Here is a 16,936-nt window from a genome sequence, read left to right on the forward strand (position 1 = left end):
TTTTAATACCCTTTACTTGAGTTAAATATTTACTTTTTTTTCTCTTTGTTGGACTGATTATACATATATTTTTCACCATCTTTAGTATCTAATATATTATAAATATCATTAAAAACATAATTTTAAGCGTCACAAATTGTTCTCTTATACTCCCTAAGGGCCATTGTTAGGTCCCAAACCACGGATGTAGATCCAAATTTATAAATTCTATATAACTTTCTTCGCTATTAATGAATTTCTTTTCTCTTTGACTCCCTATAGTGAAATGAGCTAAACCTTACCCTGTGTAGTCTAGGTCACCCTCTTGTCAATCCATTGATAGTGAAGGAAGTTATCTATGATTTAATTTGAGAGATCATTTTAAAGTTTTCTCTTGATTTTTGGTGTGATGCCTTCATTGAGCCAAGTTACTTTAAAATTTCATCTTGGGATATGTTTATATATATTGAATCTTGAAAAAAAAAAAAAACTAATCACTAACCAAGTTGAACCCCTTATCAATTTTTAGAAAATTAAATGGTTATTTTTAACTTTATTAAATAACTCATAATTTTCTAAATTTAAACCTCATTCATGACATCAAGTTAAACACATTAAAATTTTTTTATAACATAGTGGGCATTATATATAATAATGGGGATCTTCTAAATATTGTCATCATTAATTTCAATGATGCATGTCTAATCAAGCAATTTCATGCTAATTATGGGATGCTTTTGATACTTTAATACACTTCTCTATTCTTTGCTCAGAAAGTTTGGAGGTCATTTAATATTTTTAATAATTTAAAATTTCAGAATTTATTATTTTTTAAATTATTAAAACATCTTAAATAATCTTGAAAAAAAAATGAGGATGATTATTATATTATATTAATGTCAACATTCTATAATTATTTAAGATTTTCATTTAATTTTTGCATGAATTTTACTTTTTTTTTTAGTAAATCCATTTTATTGGTAAAATTACCAAACTACCATTTGATTATTGCAAGCATTCCATAAGCCAACATGCCCAAATCAAAATTTCAAAAAATTTCTATTGTAATAATTAAAATATAATTTGTTTTATTTATATAATATTAAAATTTCTTCAAATGCTATTGAGAACATTGACACTGCTTAAACATCTTATTTTAAAATGGTAATCATTTAATTTTTCAAACTCATCCTTCATAATGTCACTTTTTATAAATTAAAATTTTATTTTATATTTTTAAAAAATATGTAACTTAAGAAAAAAATGAAATTCATGTATTTCGCTTCAATCAGTGTACTAAGCTTATGTAAGTACTTTTCAAATTATTTGGATGTTTTCAATTATTAGATAATTTACATACATAGCACTAAATTCTTATGGATTTACGCTTCTCACACCAAAACTTTCACTTTTACATGCAGAGCGCCCAATTCTTTCGTATCACATCAAAAATAGCATTAATTTTCCATTTTAATTGTCAAATCCACCTTTTTCATGCATAGGTCAAGTGTTATGCATGTGGAAATATGAAAGTTTATATGTGAGATATGTAAATCCATAAGAATTGTGTGCTACTAATGTAAATTTCCCCATAAAATATTCAAAATCAAACCTTATTTGATTTGATTAATGTTTCTTATGATAAAATTCTTGTTTGAACACGGTGCATATACGTATTTGGCGCCCTCATCAAAATAAGCTAATTTCTTATCAACTTAGGCTGATCGCCTTTCTAATATTTAATATTCTCTGGCCATATGTAATTTGCACTTAGCATTTGAAATAGAAACCACTCTAAGGTCATATAGTCATCACAGTCTATCTTAGGCTCTTGAGTTGATTAATTTGATCTCAAATCTAATAGTTTATAATTGTCTTAATTGACGTAAGCTTTATATTTCACTTTCTAAGGACACTAGTTGTCTTGCCTTTATTGGTTTATTGATTAATATGGGATTACATTACTTTGGATTAACTTACAAGTCATGTTATGATAGTCTACCTTGGGTCATTATAGCTCCAAATTATATTAAGTGCCACAAAACATGTTAAGATAGTCCACCTTTATTTGCACACCTACATGCATTGCATATGCCTAATTTAATTTTTTGACAAGGCTTAACCATTTAGCTATACTTCATTTAGTTAGACTTACATCCCAAATATGATTATTCTTCTTTGGCTAGGTTTATCCTCAATGCAATCATGCTTTTTTTTATTATCTCTTTCACCCCCTAACCATTCCAAATTTTTATTTATAATCTTTCTATGCTATTTATACTCTTTGCACGCGTTATGAATCTGTACATGGCTCATATCAATCCTTATTGATTATGAGGGACTAAGAAAAGTATCTAATTTTAGGATATAACAGTGAATTTAGATTCAAATGTCTTTATTAAAAAATTCCTCGTAAAATTCTTAAATAATTAAACTGTTTTGGAAACATCAACATTCCTTGCAAGTTCTTTTTTGTCTATTTGTTGAAAGGATCTTATTCCTTCAAAAGTTGTTGGAGAAATCTCATGTAATTGTAATATTTTGATACTAAGGCTTATTGTTTGTCTTTCACTTTTCACAAAAGTGGTTGGATTAACGAGAAAAAAATAAAATCCTAGATCTTAAGTCTAATAATGATAAAATATTTAATATACACTATTTAGACTAACATTGGCCCTCAATGCACATAGAGTCACATTTATGTTTTTTTTGCACTAACAAGAAAAATAACAAATTTTTGTAACACTTAAGACTCCTACATTTACATATCTAATAAAAACCCAATATTTATTTACATAAAACCCAAAAACTCTATAATGTCTAAAAAAATACTACATTTATCTTTTGTTGAAGCTGTACTTGAGTTTCACTTTCCTCTCCCGTAACCTCACAATTTTTATCCTTTCTGGAGCCTGAGTTTCAATTTTCACTGGGAGTGTGAGTGAGTCAAGTCGACTCATGTGCTAGCTTGAGCATGACTTGAAAAGTGGCTTGTGAATTGTGCTTGATGGGCTAACAAGCAAGCTCAAACGAACCGGCTTGAATATTTAGCTCGCGACCCTGCTCATTTAACAAATAATTAATAAAAAATATATTTAAAATATAATAAAATTCAAAAACGTTCTCTTTAAATTATTTAAATTGTTTAAAAAATAATATTTTTACATTTTATGTAAATTTATTTATCATTAATTGTCTCTTAATGCTCATTTCATTATAACACTAATTTAAATTAATATATTTTTTCTCTCTTTCATGTTAAAAATACCTGCTTGAACTTGTAGAATTAAGCTCGAGTTTGAACTCGATTAATAATCAAGTTCGGGCTCAAGCTGAGGGTGGTTTAAGCTCGATTCAACTCATTTACACCCATAGCTTTCATTGATCATTTCTTTTGAAGGTGAATTTGCAAGTATATGAATGGGATTAGCTTGAAGTTTTTTTTTAAGAACTTGTGATTAGTCTGTAAAAGAAATTAGTCAAGTGGAGTATGTCATGAATTGGACTTAGCTCATTCAAATCATATGTTGTTCATGTTTCATTCGGTCTTGAGGTGGCATTCAAATATAGGTTCATATTTGGCTTGCTTAAACTTTTTAATGATCATACTTGACCTATATTTGACTTATTTATATTAATTAACATCTAAAAAATAATTTAACATTTAATTTTTTCTATAAAGATTTAAAAAATTGATTTGTCCTTGATATTTCATATGGAAGTAGTAACAAGTAAAAATTTTAAATAAATACTTTATTTTTTTATACAAATTATTAGCAAATGATTTGAAAACTCTAAATAAGTAGTTGAATAAATTTTAAATTAATATCAAATTAATTTATTCCAAATAAATAAAATAATATATAAGATAAGCAAGCTTTCTTGCATTTAAATAAGATAAATAATTTCTAACAAATTTATTCATTGAAATAAAATATAAGAAAAATTTTCATTAAATTTATATACATTATGATTTTAAATTATAAGATAATATTAATTAAGAAAAATATAGTTAGTTAAATTTTATTTAAATAATATATCATATAACTATAGAGTATTTAACACGTTACATGTTGGAAAAACAAGCACTAATTTGAACAAACATGATCTCCAATATTAATCAAGCCGAGCTTGAGTTGTACATCAAGTGGATTAGTTCATTTACATTCCTCATTCCAACAGGAAGATGGTTGCTCCAATTATAGTATTAATCGTCGTCATCATCATCATTATCATCTTCTTCTACGAGAAATTGAAAATATCATTACTTCCTAAGAAAACTTTATCTTCACCACATATCAATAAAATTTTGGTTTTTTTCACCACATATCAATAAAATTTTGGTTTTTTTTTTTCAAAATTTGTAGGATTTAAGATTGAGTTTAGGAATGTTAGAGGGTGGGTTTGAAGTCTGTTAATGTTCTATGTTGAGCTAAGTATTTATTATGCAAAACTTAGATATTTTCCTTTATTTACATGTTTTGATTTCTGATACCTATAATTTAACCTTCCATATCAACCTTTGGCAAGATCCTAGTGACCTATTTGGCGATCGTTGTAAGTATTACACAAAAATTACGAGAACAGGTGATATGATGTGTGGGTGTAATTGAGTCAAGTCGACTCTTAAACTTTTGTTTCGGCTTGAAAAGTGATTCGTGGGTTGAGCTCGATAAACTAATAAACCAATCTCAAGTTAGTCCCGACTGAACTAGTTAGCTCGTGACTAGCTTAAAAAATATTTAATATAAAATATACTCAAAATACATTAAAATCTAAGAAAATTTCTCTAAAATTTTAAAAAGTGCTAAAAACATTATTTTGTATTTTAAATTAAATGATATCTTACTATTTATCTCATAAGTACTTATTTATTTATTATTTTATAATAATTTAAGTTAATATTATTTATCTCTTCCATAAGAAATAAATTATTTGCATGTTTTGAAATAATAACTGGTTTTTTTGATGTTATGTAATTAAATAATGATTTTTTGTGTATTAGAAATGTGAATATTAGAAATTTTATGTTACATATATAAATTTTATTTTGGTGCTCATATCTTATCTGAAAAAAAAAAACTAATTATTTCTTCAATTTTTTTTTTTCAAAAGATATCTTCAAATTAATTTAAAAAAAAATGAAAGCTAAATCAACTGGACATGTCGGACACCATAAGACGTGACCAAAAAAATGACTGTCGTCGTGGCAACATCCTTACCCACAAGCCAATCGATTACAATTTTGGGTGGACAAGTGAGGAGAATAATAGCTGCGCGGGGCTATATTTACGGGCAGCATAGATCAGGTTGTCCTCTCGCAGACCGAATAGATTTTTTTGCTTCCTTTCTATTTCGTTTTCGTCTCATTCCCTTTTAATCTCCCTTTCTCTCGCTCTCTTCCTCTCTCCCTCTTCTTGTCTCCATCTCCGTCTCTGCTCCTTTGCGTTATTTAAAGGAGTTTGGACTTCGGAGATTGTTTCGGGTTTCCGACGATGGTTATTAGGCGATTTGCGAGGGGCTATATGGTGGCGGGAGGAGGATGTTGATGCTGTTCGCATAATTTGATTTGAGTGGGTAAGTTAGGGATTTGGCAGTGTGTTGTTTTTGGCCGGCTGAAGAAGCGGAAGGAGGAAGAAGTGGGATAAAGAAAATTTGGTTTTTTCTGTTGCCTTGGGAGGAATCATGTCGCAGACCAATTGGGAAGCTGATAAAATGTGAGCTCTCGCCAATTATTTATTTTTATTTGAAAGTTGGCTTTTTGGTTGCTTGATATTGGGTGTTTGTAGCGTTTTTGTATTCTTTTATGTTGTTTGGTCGGGGGCTTGATTTGTTTGGAGTGTTTCATTTTTTTGCGGTTAGGGTTTTTAGGGATTTCAGCTGTGCTAGGGATTAGAACGGATTTGGGGAAGATTTTGAGTTGAGGCTTTTTATTTATTTGAGTTGACATTGCTGTTTTTGAACTGAAGAAAGAAAAAAAAACGGTCTATTGAATGTTTTGCCTTAAATTTCCTTGGGTGATAGTTAAGGCAGCTTGTGAATCAACGTTCTATTTGAGTTGACATTGCTGTTTTTGTTTGCCCTTTGGATTGTGAATTCACTTGATTTAGGAGCTCTGTTTATTGTTCTTAGGGCATCCCGTTATGTTCTTCAGCCATGATTTGTGCTGGAATTGAGGGTATGAGTTTGAGTTGGTCATTTCATCTGTTCCTCTGATAACATTTTCCACCTGTTCTTAGGGCTACACTTCTGTGCTATTTTTTTGGCGGATTTTTCTTTTTCTTTGTAAAGCACTCTGGATCTAAACCGAGCATTTTCCTTTTCCAAGTTATTTTTAAATTAACTTCTCGAATAGGTTGGACGTGTATATTTATGATTATTTGGTGAAGAGGAACTTGCAAGCCTCCGCAAAAGCTTTTCAAGCTGAAGGGAAGGTCTCTTCGGATCCTGTTGGTAAGTGGGAGAGGATGTAATCTCATATTTATTCCTTTCGCTTAATTTAACTTTTAATGGCTTGCAAATACTCTTTTGGCAACTTTCTAAATGTGGAATGGGGTGAGTTTCAGCAATTGATGCCCCTGGTGGCTTTCTTTTTGAATGGTGGTCGGTATTTTGGGATATTTTCATTGCGAGGACGAATGAGAAGCATTCTGATGTTGCTGCATCATATATTGAAGTATGTATTTTCATTTATTTATGTTCTTTTATCTGCTTGCATTTTTATGAGAGCACCTTGTTAATGACTATTTTTTCTCATTTACTTGAGAAAACCATGAATTTACTTCTGGGCAGGGCAATAGTGTTCATGCTCTATTTTGTGAGTATCTGAGCTTATTCCCTTCTTAATTAGTGGGTGCGCTCAGACTGGAGTTCATGAGTTGCATGCCATTTTCTTTGTGGCTCTTTTGCTGGAGCAAATGGCCATATTCGTAGTGAAAACCCATGGAGTTGGCCGGTCTGAAGAAAACTTTTTTTTCATTGAAGATGCATGAATGGGTACTTCTTGTCCATATTTGATTAACCAAGTAATGGCTAATTAAAGGATGTTTTTTGCTTTGTTCAACTGTACATTCAAAAGTTGGGATTTTTATTACAAACCATAAAAACAAAAGAGCTTTGCAGCTTTTGTTAGTATATTTTTTCAATAAAATTTCAAAGAATTTTGTTCTAATGAAGTTGGAAGTTTGTTTCCGATACATATTTTTTAACCAAATAATACATATTAATCTCATTTTAAACTTCTTTAGTTCAATATTTAAGTGTACAATTTTTAGTTTGATGCTAACACCCATAAATCTGGAAGCCTTGAAAACATTTATGCGGTTTTTTTAATTGGTTTTTTAATACTTATATGCTTTTTTTTTATGAAGATAGCATATATTATTTTCATTTAGCCTATTTATCCATATGTGTGAAGTTCTCTTTTAAGCCTACAGTAAATTTGAGCCAAAATTTTAAATTCAATAGATTCATGAGCATCATACGGTTTGGTTTTTGAACCATGTTAACATGGGATTTGATGAGATTTGTTGTCGGATGGTTCTGTCAAAAATTGTTTTATTGATTTTCTCAGTTAGCTAACATATTAAGCTCCAAATGATGGAGGAGCTTTATATATATAACTGGATTGATGATTTTTTCTTTTTTCCTTGATGACCTTCTACTAGTGATGGTATTTATATGGCATCCACAACATATATTGTGGAGTTTTAATTAAATAAGGCAAATAATAGTTTACTTCAATGATAATAAAAAAAACCTAAATGAGCCAATGATCATTGCCTTCATTAATAAATTACACCATCATTACATACAATCATCTTTTCCATGCTATATAATATAGAATGGGTATGTTCTAGCTTGCCCTTGAATATTTGATTAAATTAGTTGTGCTATTCACTTTTTTCTCTTCCATTTTATATTTGGGGCATTAACATAAATAGCACATAATTCTTATGTATTTACATATCTCCCACCCAAACTATCATATTTAGACAGTTTTCAAATTTTTAATATCACGTCAAAATTAGCACTATTACGACTTCTTAAAAGTGAAATACACATTTTCATGCATATGTTTAAAACATCAAAGTGCTCTTGTTGTAAATATAAAAGTTTAGGTATTAGATGTAAATACATAAGAATTGTGTTCCAAATGTGTAAATTGCCCTTTATATTATTGAGGAATGATTGACCATGCACTATTTTAGACTCAGTTAATGAAAGCTCGGGAGCAACAACAACAACAACAACTACCACAACAGTCTCTACCAACACAACAACAACAGCAACAACAACAAGTTCAAATGCAACAACTCTTGTTGCAGAGACATGCTCAACAACAACAACAGCAACAACAGCAACAACAACAACAGCAACAACAACAACAGCAGCAACAACAACAACAAAGAAGAGAGGGAGCCCATCTTCTAAATGGTTCCGCAAATGGCATTGTTGGTTGTGATCCTTTAATGCGGCAAAATACTCCCACTGCAAATGCATTAGCTACAAAGCTGTATGAAGAGCGATTGAAAATACCTTTGCATAGGGATTCCCTTGATGATGGATCAGTGAAGGTATACTGTTAAATTGATATCATTTGTAGGTTCTAAAATTATATATCTTCCTCTTATTATAGTCCTTTTGCTATTTGTGATGATATTCATTTTGTTCATTCTTTGAACAAATATTTCAGCAGAGATTTGGAGAGAATGTTGGCCAGCTTTTGGATGCTAGCCAAGCTTCAATGCTCAAGTCAACTGTTAATTCAGGGCAAGCTTCAGGGTATCTTCTTTTTCTACATTCAAGAACTTAGGCTGTATTTTGATCTATAATCGTTTTTCATTTTGAGGCGTGCATGCTTTGAGCTGAATTCATTTGGCTTTTTTTTCTCTGAGGTTTTTTGCTCGTTTTGCTTGCAATGAAAAATCACTCACTTGTTTATTAAAGTACAGGAGGACAGCTTGCTAAAAATGTTAATTTTGGATGACCAATATGATCATTTCTAGAAGTTGTGCCCAAATGTTTACAAAAGTAGATTTAACATGTTCAAGATCTTATTAGGAATAGATTTAGCAGAAAGGGATGGTGGAAAAGGATGTATAGTTGGTTTAAGGCCAGTGATGATGTAAATTCTATTTCTTAAGATTAATGCAATTAGCTATTGCTGTTAATTTTTGTATGGAAGCGACTTTGTTCTTCCATGATGTAATAGTTGGAAGTTGAAGGGTTTTCTCGAGATACTTGATTGAGCTCTCTTTCACAAGCCCCAATACTGAATGTTAGATTATGTGCTTTCCAAAGAACACTTTTATGCTAAGATTTCTTTCTGCAAGCATATATTATCAGTTCATGCACATTTTATGCATCAGCTGTATTTTATTTTTTTTTGGGTATCTATTGGAGATATGCTATTAATTTGCACAGCAATTTATGGTTTTTTGTTTGGGTAGGCAAATTCTGCAGGGTTCTGCTAGTGCTATCTCTGGGGCCTTACAGCAGGTGCAGGCTAGGAACCAACAACAACCTGGAGGAATGCAGGTGACATATTTTAGAATAATTATGATGATTTTCTATTTGAAATACAGATTTCATTAAAATTTGCATCAGGATATCAAGTCTGAGATGAATCCAGTATTGACTCCCAGAGTTGCTGTTCCTGACGGATCATTAAATGGAGTGCCCGGTAAATCTTCTGCATCTTCTGTCTCTGAATTCTGTTGATTTTTAGGCTTGCACCCTACTGACGTGAAAAGAAAATAAAAGAAAAAAGAAAGGATATATTTTCTTTTCTTTATGATTTGGAGTTTTATGAAAGAAAATAATATTATTCATTTAATTCTAAGAAAAGAAAGGAAATGAAATATGATAAGAAATTTGAAATATGTATACTTTTCATAGAAATAATGATAGGAAAGGATTCATTTACTAAAATACATTATACTTGGGCATTATAAAAATTGATTTGAGCTAAGTTCTCTATACTTTTTGTTAGTTTTGGAGGAGAAAAAACAGATCGTTCATACAGGGAGAATTTTCCATTAATTTATTTATTTTATTCTCATTTATAACTCGCAATCAAACGAAAGTTTTTACTCTAATTATGTTCATTTCTCTTCCAATTCAAACTCCCAGCCATAGTAATAGTATTGAATTCTTGCAACTTCACCAGATATTGGCCATTTTCTTACATTGGCCATTATATGGTTTAAGGTACTATAGAATCTCTTTTATTTTATTTTACTTTTTAAATTCTTGCATTGGTTTCAAACTGTCTGGAGTTGATTTCAGTGATGTGGATCTGATTAATTAATTAGTTAATCTTTCTTTGCTGAATTATACTCTGAATTCACTCTAGATGAAATCCTGTTATTTTTATATTTTAATAGCTGTGGTTTTAGTCATTATTGTTTATGTTGGAAATTTTATAGTATTATTTTTTTATATCGTCTTTGTGAATGCTGGTTACTAAATTTGGGGTTCTATATTATACTCTTAAAAACAGGAATGCTGCCTTTATAGTCTTATGGACAAGCAATTATGATGGTAATTGTTTACTCTGCAGGATCAAATCAGGGTGGGAATAATTTAACTCTGAAAGGATGGCCTCTGACTGTAAGTTCTTCATTGGATAAATTTTTTTTGCATCTGGTTAACCATGCAAGTGTCATCAATAATAAAGGACCATAATCTTACATGTACATTATAACCTAATATTTTGGAAACTTAAGTATTTTAGTAGATTTTACATTAGAAATTAGTTACATCTATAAGAAAACATATTTGTAAATTCTTATGCTGCCATATAATTTACATCCATTTGCATTGCGGTAAAGAAACTATTTATTAGATTTACCAATTCCAAAACTTGTTTAATTTGTCTCGTATCTTTCAGATTGATGCATATTTACTTCAGTTCAAATGTATAATTAATGAAGGATTCACCTGCTCGCCATAACCTTGTTTCTGTTAAACTCCTCATACCCTGTATTTATTGCATGTTCAGGGTTTTGATCAACTTCGACCAGGAATATTTCAGCAGAAGTCATTTATGCAATCTCCCCAAACATTTCATCAGCTCCACTTTCTTAGTCCCCAGCAACAGCAGCTCTTGCTTCAAGCACAGCCAAATCTTACATCGACATCGGCTGCCGACATTGATAGCAGAAGGCTAAGGATGATGATTAGTAACAGGAACATGGGGCTTGGAAAGGATAGTCTGGAGAGCTCTATTAGTGATGCAATTCCAAATGTGGGATCTCCAATACTTACAGGAGGTCCTGTTTTACCGCGTGCAGATACAGACATGTTGATTAAGGTGTGTTATATCAGGCATTTTCTGATTAAATTAATTATCAGCTTTCATGAGAAACAAAATTTATTTTGGGGGCATTTACACTATTCTTATTTATTTACATATCTCACACTTAAATTTTCAGATTTACACACGTAGTACTCAAATATTTTATGTTACACCAAAATTAGCATTAGTGCCACTTTTTAATTGTGAAATACACCCTTTGTTGCACGTGTTTAATGCAAAGCACTAGTGCTGTGCATGTAAATATGAAAGTTTAGGTGTGAGAGATGTAAATACTTATGAATTGTGTGCTTGGTATTTAAATTTCCCAATTATTCTTTACTAGAACCTTTTTCTTACAACTGCTTAGGTTTCTTCTCTATATTATGTTTTTTGTAAGGAGTTGATATATGTGTCCATGTTTCTTAAATCTAGTGCTGTGCTTGTAAATATGAAAGTTTAGGTGTGAGAGATGTAAATACTTATGAATTGTGCGCTTCATATTTAAATTTCCCAATTATTCTTTACTAGAACCGTTTTCTTACAAATGCTTAGGTTTCTTCTCTATATTATGTTTTTTGTAAGGGGTTGATATCTGTGTGCAAGTTTCTTAATTTTGAGACCAAGGATGGAATTGATTTCTAATCTTTTACTTTGACAATCAGGCTGAGGGATCGTTGATCGTAGTAGTTTCTTAATTCTGAGACCTAGGATGGAATTGCTTTCTATTCTTTTACTTTGACAATCTGGCTGAGAAATAGATGATCTTAGTCTAATTTTCTTACTATTCTTTTGCTCTAGTAATTCACTAACTCTTTTACGAGAGCTGAATGGTTTCAATGGGTGATAGGTGCATACATTTTATTATTTATCTATGTGATATCATTCTAGTTTTTCTAAAAATGTGTAAAAGGACAAGGGTTCAGCTGGGGAAGTGGTTGAGGAATAGCGAGGGAATGAAATATGGGAATTCGATGGAATTTGGACGGTGATAAGTATCGCTCGGCAGCTGTCCCGGCTGAAAACAACAAAGTTTCCAAGCGATGAGGTAAGGATGTCAAGGAAGTTCAGCACCCATTTCTGCACAAGTTACAGATATTGTTTGCAAAAAATAAAAAGGAATCAACACTCCATTAGGGTACAAATCAGAGATATAATCTCAAAACACAAATTGAATCAAAATTCTTTTAAACTAGAAATTAACAATATATAAATAGTTCCTCATGCAAAAAGTCCCACTTCTAGTGTTTCTAAAAGGCGTGAAAGGACAAAGAGTTTAGTCGGGGAAGTAGTTGAGGAATAACGAAGGAATGAAATATGGGAATTGAATGGAATTTAGATGGTAATAAATATCGCTCGAGGGCTGTCCCTATTGAAAACAACGAAGATAGCATTAAAACGACAAGATAAGGATGTCAAAGAAGTTCATCACCTGTTCATGCACAAGCTACATACACCACTTGTAAAAGAAAAGGCACAAAACTCTATTAGGGTACAAATCAAAGATATAATCTCAAAAACACAAAGACCGAATCAAAAGTCTCTTAAACTGGAAATTGACAACATATAAATAGTTCCTTAGGTAAAAAACTCAACTCTAGTTCAGAAATATAAGGAATTTTGGCTTCACAAGATTGACAACAACTATAGGGAAGAGAATTTTGGTTTTGGTGTTGAATAGGATGAAATCCATTTCTTCACATTTGCAGGATCACGTGAATTCGCTAAATCCCGAGGTTCCCGCGTAGGTGGGATCGTGAGATCACACAATCCCGCGACCGCTTCCTTCGCTCTCATCCACCCTCTATCCTGTGTTCCCATCGTGTTACACATCATTCTATTCTAGTAGGATGAGCTTCGTCTTTTTCACTGGAAGCTTCACGAAAAGACTTATCACCACCATTATAAATCCATCACTGTGATGTGTATGAGACAATCCCATTAGAACATATATTCTCATGTCTATCTCAGGCAGATCTAAAACACATACGCCATTCTTAAACACATCCTGATAAAATTAGCTATCTTTCTTTGGAACAATTAAAGCTGAGTATTCCCACGAAATAAGCTTTGAGCCATTAGATCTGTAATCTACTTCTCCCACTTATACTTGGTTTGGTCCGATAAATAAATAAATGTCTGTAGAAATTGACTTTGGAATGACATCCATGTCATGGTGAACCACTCTCAGTGCAACTACACGGGAGATACTATGTCGCGTCTTTTTTAAAATTGGCTCCTGGGATACGTTTTTTTCTTAGACAATCGATGTTAGTTTTGCCGGAGTCTTTTTAATAGGCTAAACTTGAATTACTAGCATCTCTTTCTAGTTAGTTGGAAGTTGAGACTCCTCTCTGATATCTTCATTTTTTCCCGTCACTACTCATTTCTTGAATTGTTCCTTGCTCAGTGAACAATATTATTCGTCTGTTTGGGCAATCTGACTCAATATGGTTAAAATCATGGCACTTGAAGCACTTTTAGGTTAGGATGGATATGGGAGTGTTGGCGCTGGTAAGCTCCACCTTTTCTCCACTCTTGATGGGGTTGGATTCGGATGATCCGCTAAGTGTACTCTTCTCAACTGATCTTAGAGCTGAACACTATCTGCGAGGTGCGTCGTTTACTTAGTGATGTTTCTTCACCTTCAAAGCTAGAGTTTGTACATCGAGTGGGGACTAATTTCATTGCAACATTACCTCATTCCTTATAAGTGATCTCAATCCTCCAATATATCTTATCAGAATGAGCTCCTCTTGTTCAATCAACTCACATTTCAACACGAGTTCATGAAATTCAAATGTGTACTCTACAGAAGTGTCTCATTAGCGTAGGTTATGGTGTTTTATAAACATGTCATTGGTGACAATGTGAGGTAAAGTAATTGCGTTGTATTTTCTTTATCATCTTGAACCAAACAATAATTTTGCTTTTCACTTTACGCTAGCATATACACTTCAAGTTTTGCTACCACATAGATGCACTCTTCTTTAATTTGATAACAACTAGTTTTACCCTTCAGTTAGTTGGGATGTTCTTGTACTCAAAAACTTGTTTCGCTCTCTGGAGCTATGCAATAAACTTGTCTGTGGCCATGCGAACTTCAGAATCTGGTAGGTCCACCTTGACTCTGAAATCACTTTTTCTCTTTCTATACTCAATGTTCAATCGACACGACATCATTTCTTCATCACTTAAAAGCTTCTTAGTGGAAAGGATTTTCACATCATTCACCTGTGTGTTCAATGTTATTGTTGTTGGTGCCTTCTCCATGCCATCTTCTAAAATCAATGAGCCTCAATTGCAATTTGTTGATTTTACGCTGCATGTTTTCAATGGCAATTTTTTTAGCATCTCATTGAGGGTTTCTCCTAGGAGACACAACGTGCTTTCCTCTTGATCAAGCTTCTGACGTGTGTATGTTCACATCTCATAGTTGGTCGGGGGCTTGGGATTTGATATAGGTGTTGGGGTGAAATATTAGTGAAGGTAGGGAATTTAGATTTTGAAAAGTTAGGATTAATGCTAGATATTGTAGTAGGAATGATTTTGGTATGGTGAAATTTTTTATAGAATTTCGGATTGGGTCAAAAAAATGACCACAACAACAACCACAACAAAGCCTTAATCCCACTACGTGGGGTCGACTACATGAATCCTTTTTCTCCATTGCGTCGCGTCATATTTAGTGTCATGCGTCATATTTAGTGTCATGTTTTCATTTAGTTCTGATAAATTAAGATCATTTTTTATACAGTAAGCCCAAGTCTTCCTGTGTCTACCTTTGCCTTTCTTAACATAAGTTGAATCTAAAACATCTACTTTCCTAATCAAATCATCAGATGGTCGATGCTTAATGTGACCAAACCATCTAATACAACTTTCTCTAATTTTGTTTGTCGTGGGAGCTACACCAACCCTATCACGGATATAATCATTTCGCATTTTGTCTCTAAGTGTAAAGTCACTCATCACCTAATCATTCTCATTCCGACAACACTTAACTTAGTATTATTCTTCTATTTTAAAGGCCAGCATTCAACGCCATAGAACATTGCAGGTCTCACCACTGTTTTATAAAATTTTACTTTCAGTCTAAGCAGTATTTTTCTACCACACAAAAGGGTCGAAACATTCCTCCACTTCAACCAACCAACTTGAATTCTACTATTAACATCCCACAGATCTGAGATATCTAAATGGTTCACATCTTTTAATAATTTGATCACCCAAAGTTACACTTTTGTCACTTGAGCTACTACTACTAAAATTACATTCCATGTATTCAGTTTTAGTTCTACTCAAATGAAGGCTTTACTTGAGCTGCTACTACTAAAATTACATTCCATGTATTCAGTTTTAGTTCTACTCAAATGAAGGTTTTTAGACTCTAATGTAAACCTGCATAATTCAAGTTTTTCGTGGATTTTCGTGGGCTTTTTCTCGTCTTATCTAAGAGAAGGATATCATTAGCAAAAAACATACACTAAGGTACATCCTCCTATTTAAGCGTGGGCTTTTTCTCGTCTTATCTAAGAGAAGGATATCATTAGCAAAAAACACACACTAAGGTACATCCTCCTATTTAAGTGTTCAGTAAGACCATCCATAATTAAAGCAAAAAGATGTGGGCTTAAAGTCGATCATTGATGTAATCCAACAGAAATAGGAAAATATTTTGTCAATCCTTCTTCAGTTCGAACACAAGTAACAACTCCAGTATACATATCTTTAATGACTTAAATAAAAGTCATATCAACACTTTTTTTCTCAAGAACTCTCCAAAGGATATCTCTTGGAACCTTATCGTAAGCTTTTTCTAAGTCAATAAAAATCGAATGTAGATTCTCCTTATTATCTCTGAACTTATTCATCAAACTTCTCAATAAATGTATAGCTTCCATAGTAGACCTGCCGACATAAATCCAAATTGATTATGAGAAATCTTTGTAATACGTCTTAACCTATGTTCAATTGCCCTCTCCCCTAATTTTAATGTACGACACATCAACTTAAACATCAATTTAATTCCTCTATAATTTGCACTCTTCTGCATCCCCTTTATTTTTCTTAAAAATGGGAGCAAAATACTCTTCCTCCACTCCACAGGCATCTTTTTAATTTTTAAAATAATATTAAAGAGTTTCGTAAGTCAGGAAACTCCCAAGTCTCCTAAATATATCCATACTTTAATTGAGATATCATCAGGTCCTACAGACTTTCAACCCTTGGTTTTCTTGAAAGCCTTCTCAACTTATTTTTTACTAATGCGACGATAAAAATGAAATTTTTTATTATTTTTAACGATATTAAGATCACTAAGGTCGATCGTATTTTCAGAAACTTCATTAAAAACTTTATCAAAATAACTCACTCACCTATGTTGAATGTTTTTTTCTAAGAAAAACACTTTTTGATTTTTTTCTAAGAAAAACACTTTTTGATTTTTTTCTTTAGTACACTTTACTTGAGTTAAATCTTCACTTTTATTTTCTCTTATTTTGACTAGTTTATACTTATATTTTTCACCACTCGTAGTATCTATTCTATTATAAATATCATTTGTTTTTTTCTAAGAAAAACACTTTTTGATTTTTTTTCTTTAGTACCTTGAATTAAATCTTTATTTTTTCATTAATTTGGCTAGTTTATATATAT

General features: G+C 31.9%; 1 protein-coding gene across 1 annotated transcript in view; it reads left to right on the forward strand.

The window, feature by feature from the left end:
- The first annotated feature begins 5,317 nt into the window (after positions 1-5,317).
- Positions 5,318-16,936, forward strand: part of LOC110029985 (transcriptional corepressor LEUNIG-like) — a 24,893-nt gene continuing 13,274 nt past the window's right edge. The window contains exons 1-9 of the mRNA XM_020732506.1: positions 5,318-5,696; positions 6,335-6,432; positions 6,546-6,655; positions 8,190-8,555; positions 8,675-8,763; positions 9,432-9,519; positions 9,589-9,664; positions 10,544-10,593; positions 10,985-11,296. Of these exons, the coding sequence (XP_020588165.1) occupies positions 5,665-5,696; positions 6,335-6,432; positions 6,546-6,655; positions 8,190-8,555; positions 8,675-8,763; positions 9,432-9,519; positions 9,589-9,664; positions 10,544-10,593; positions 10,985-11,296 (1,221 nt within the window). The 5' untranslated portion in view covers positions 5,318-5,664. The remainder of the gene's footprint in view (positions 5,697-6,334; positions 6,433-6,545; positions 6,656-8,189; positions 8,556-8,674; positions 8,764-9,431; positions 9,520-9,588; positions 9,665-10,543; positions 10,594-10,984; positions 11,297-16,936) is intronic.

The sequence above is a fragment of the Phalaenopsis equestris genome, unplaced genomic scaffold (assembly GCF_001263595.1).
Source record: "Phalaenopsis equestris unplaced genomic scaffold, ASM126359v1 Scaffold000618, whole genome shotgun sequence".
Taxonomy (NCBI): domain Eukaryota; kingdom Viridiplantae; phylum Streptophyta; class Magnoliopsida; order Asparagales; family Orchidaceae; genus Phalaenopsis; species Phalaenopsis equestris.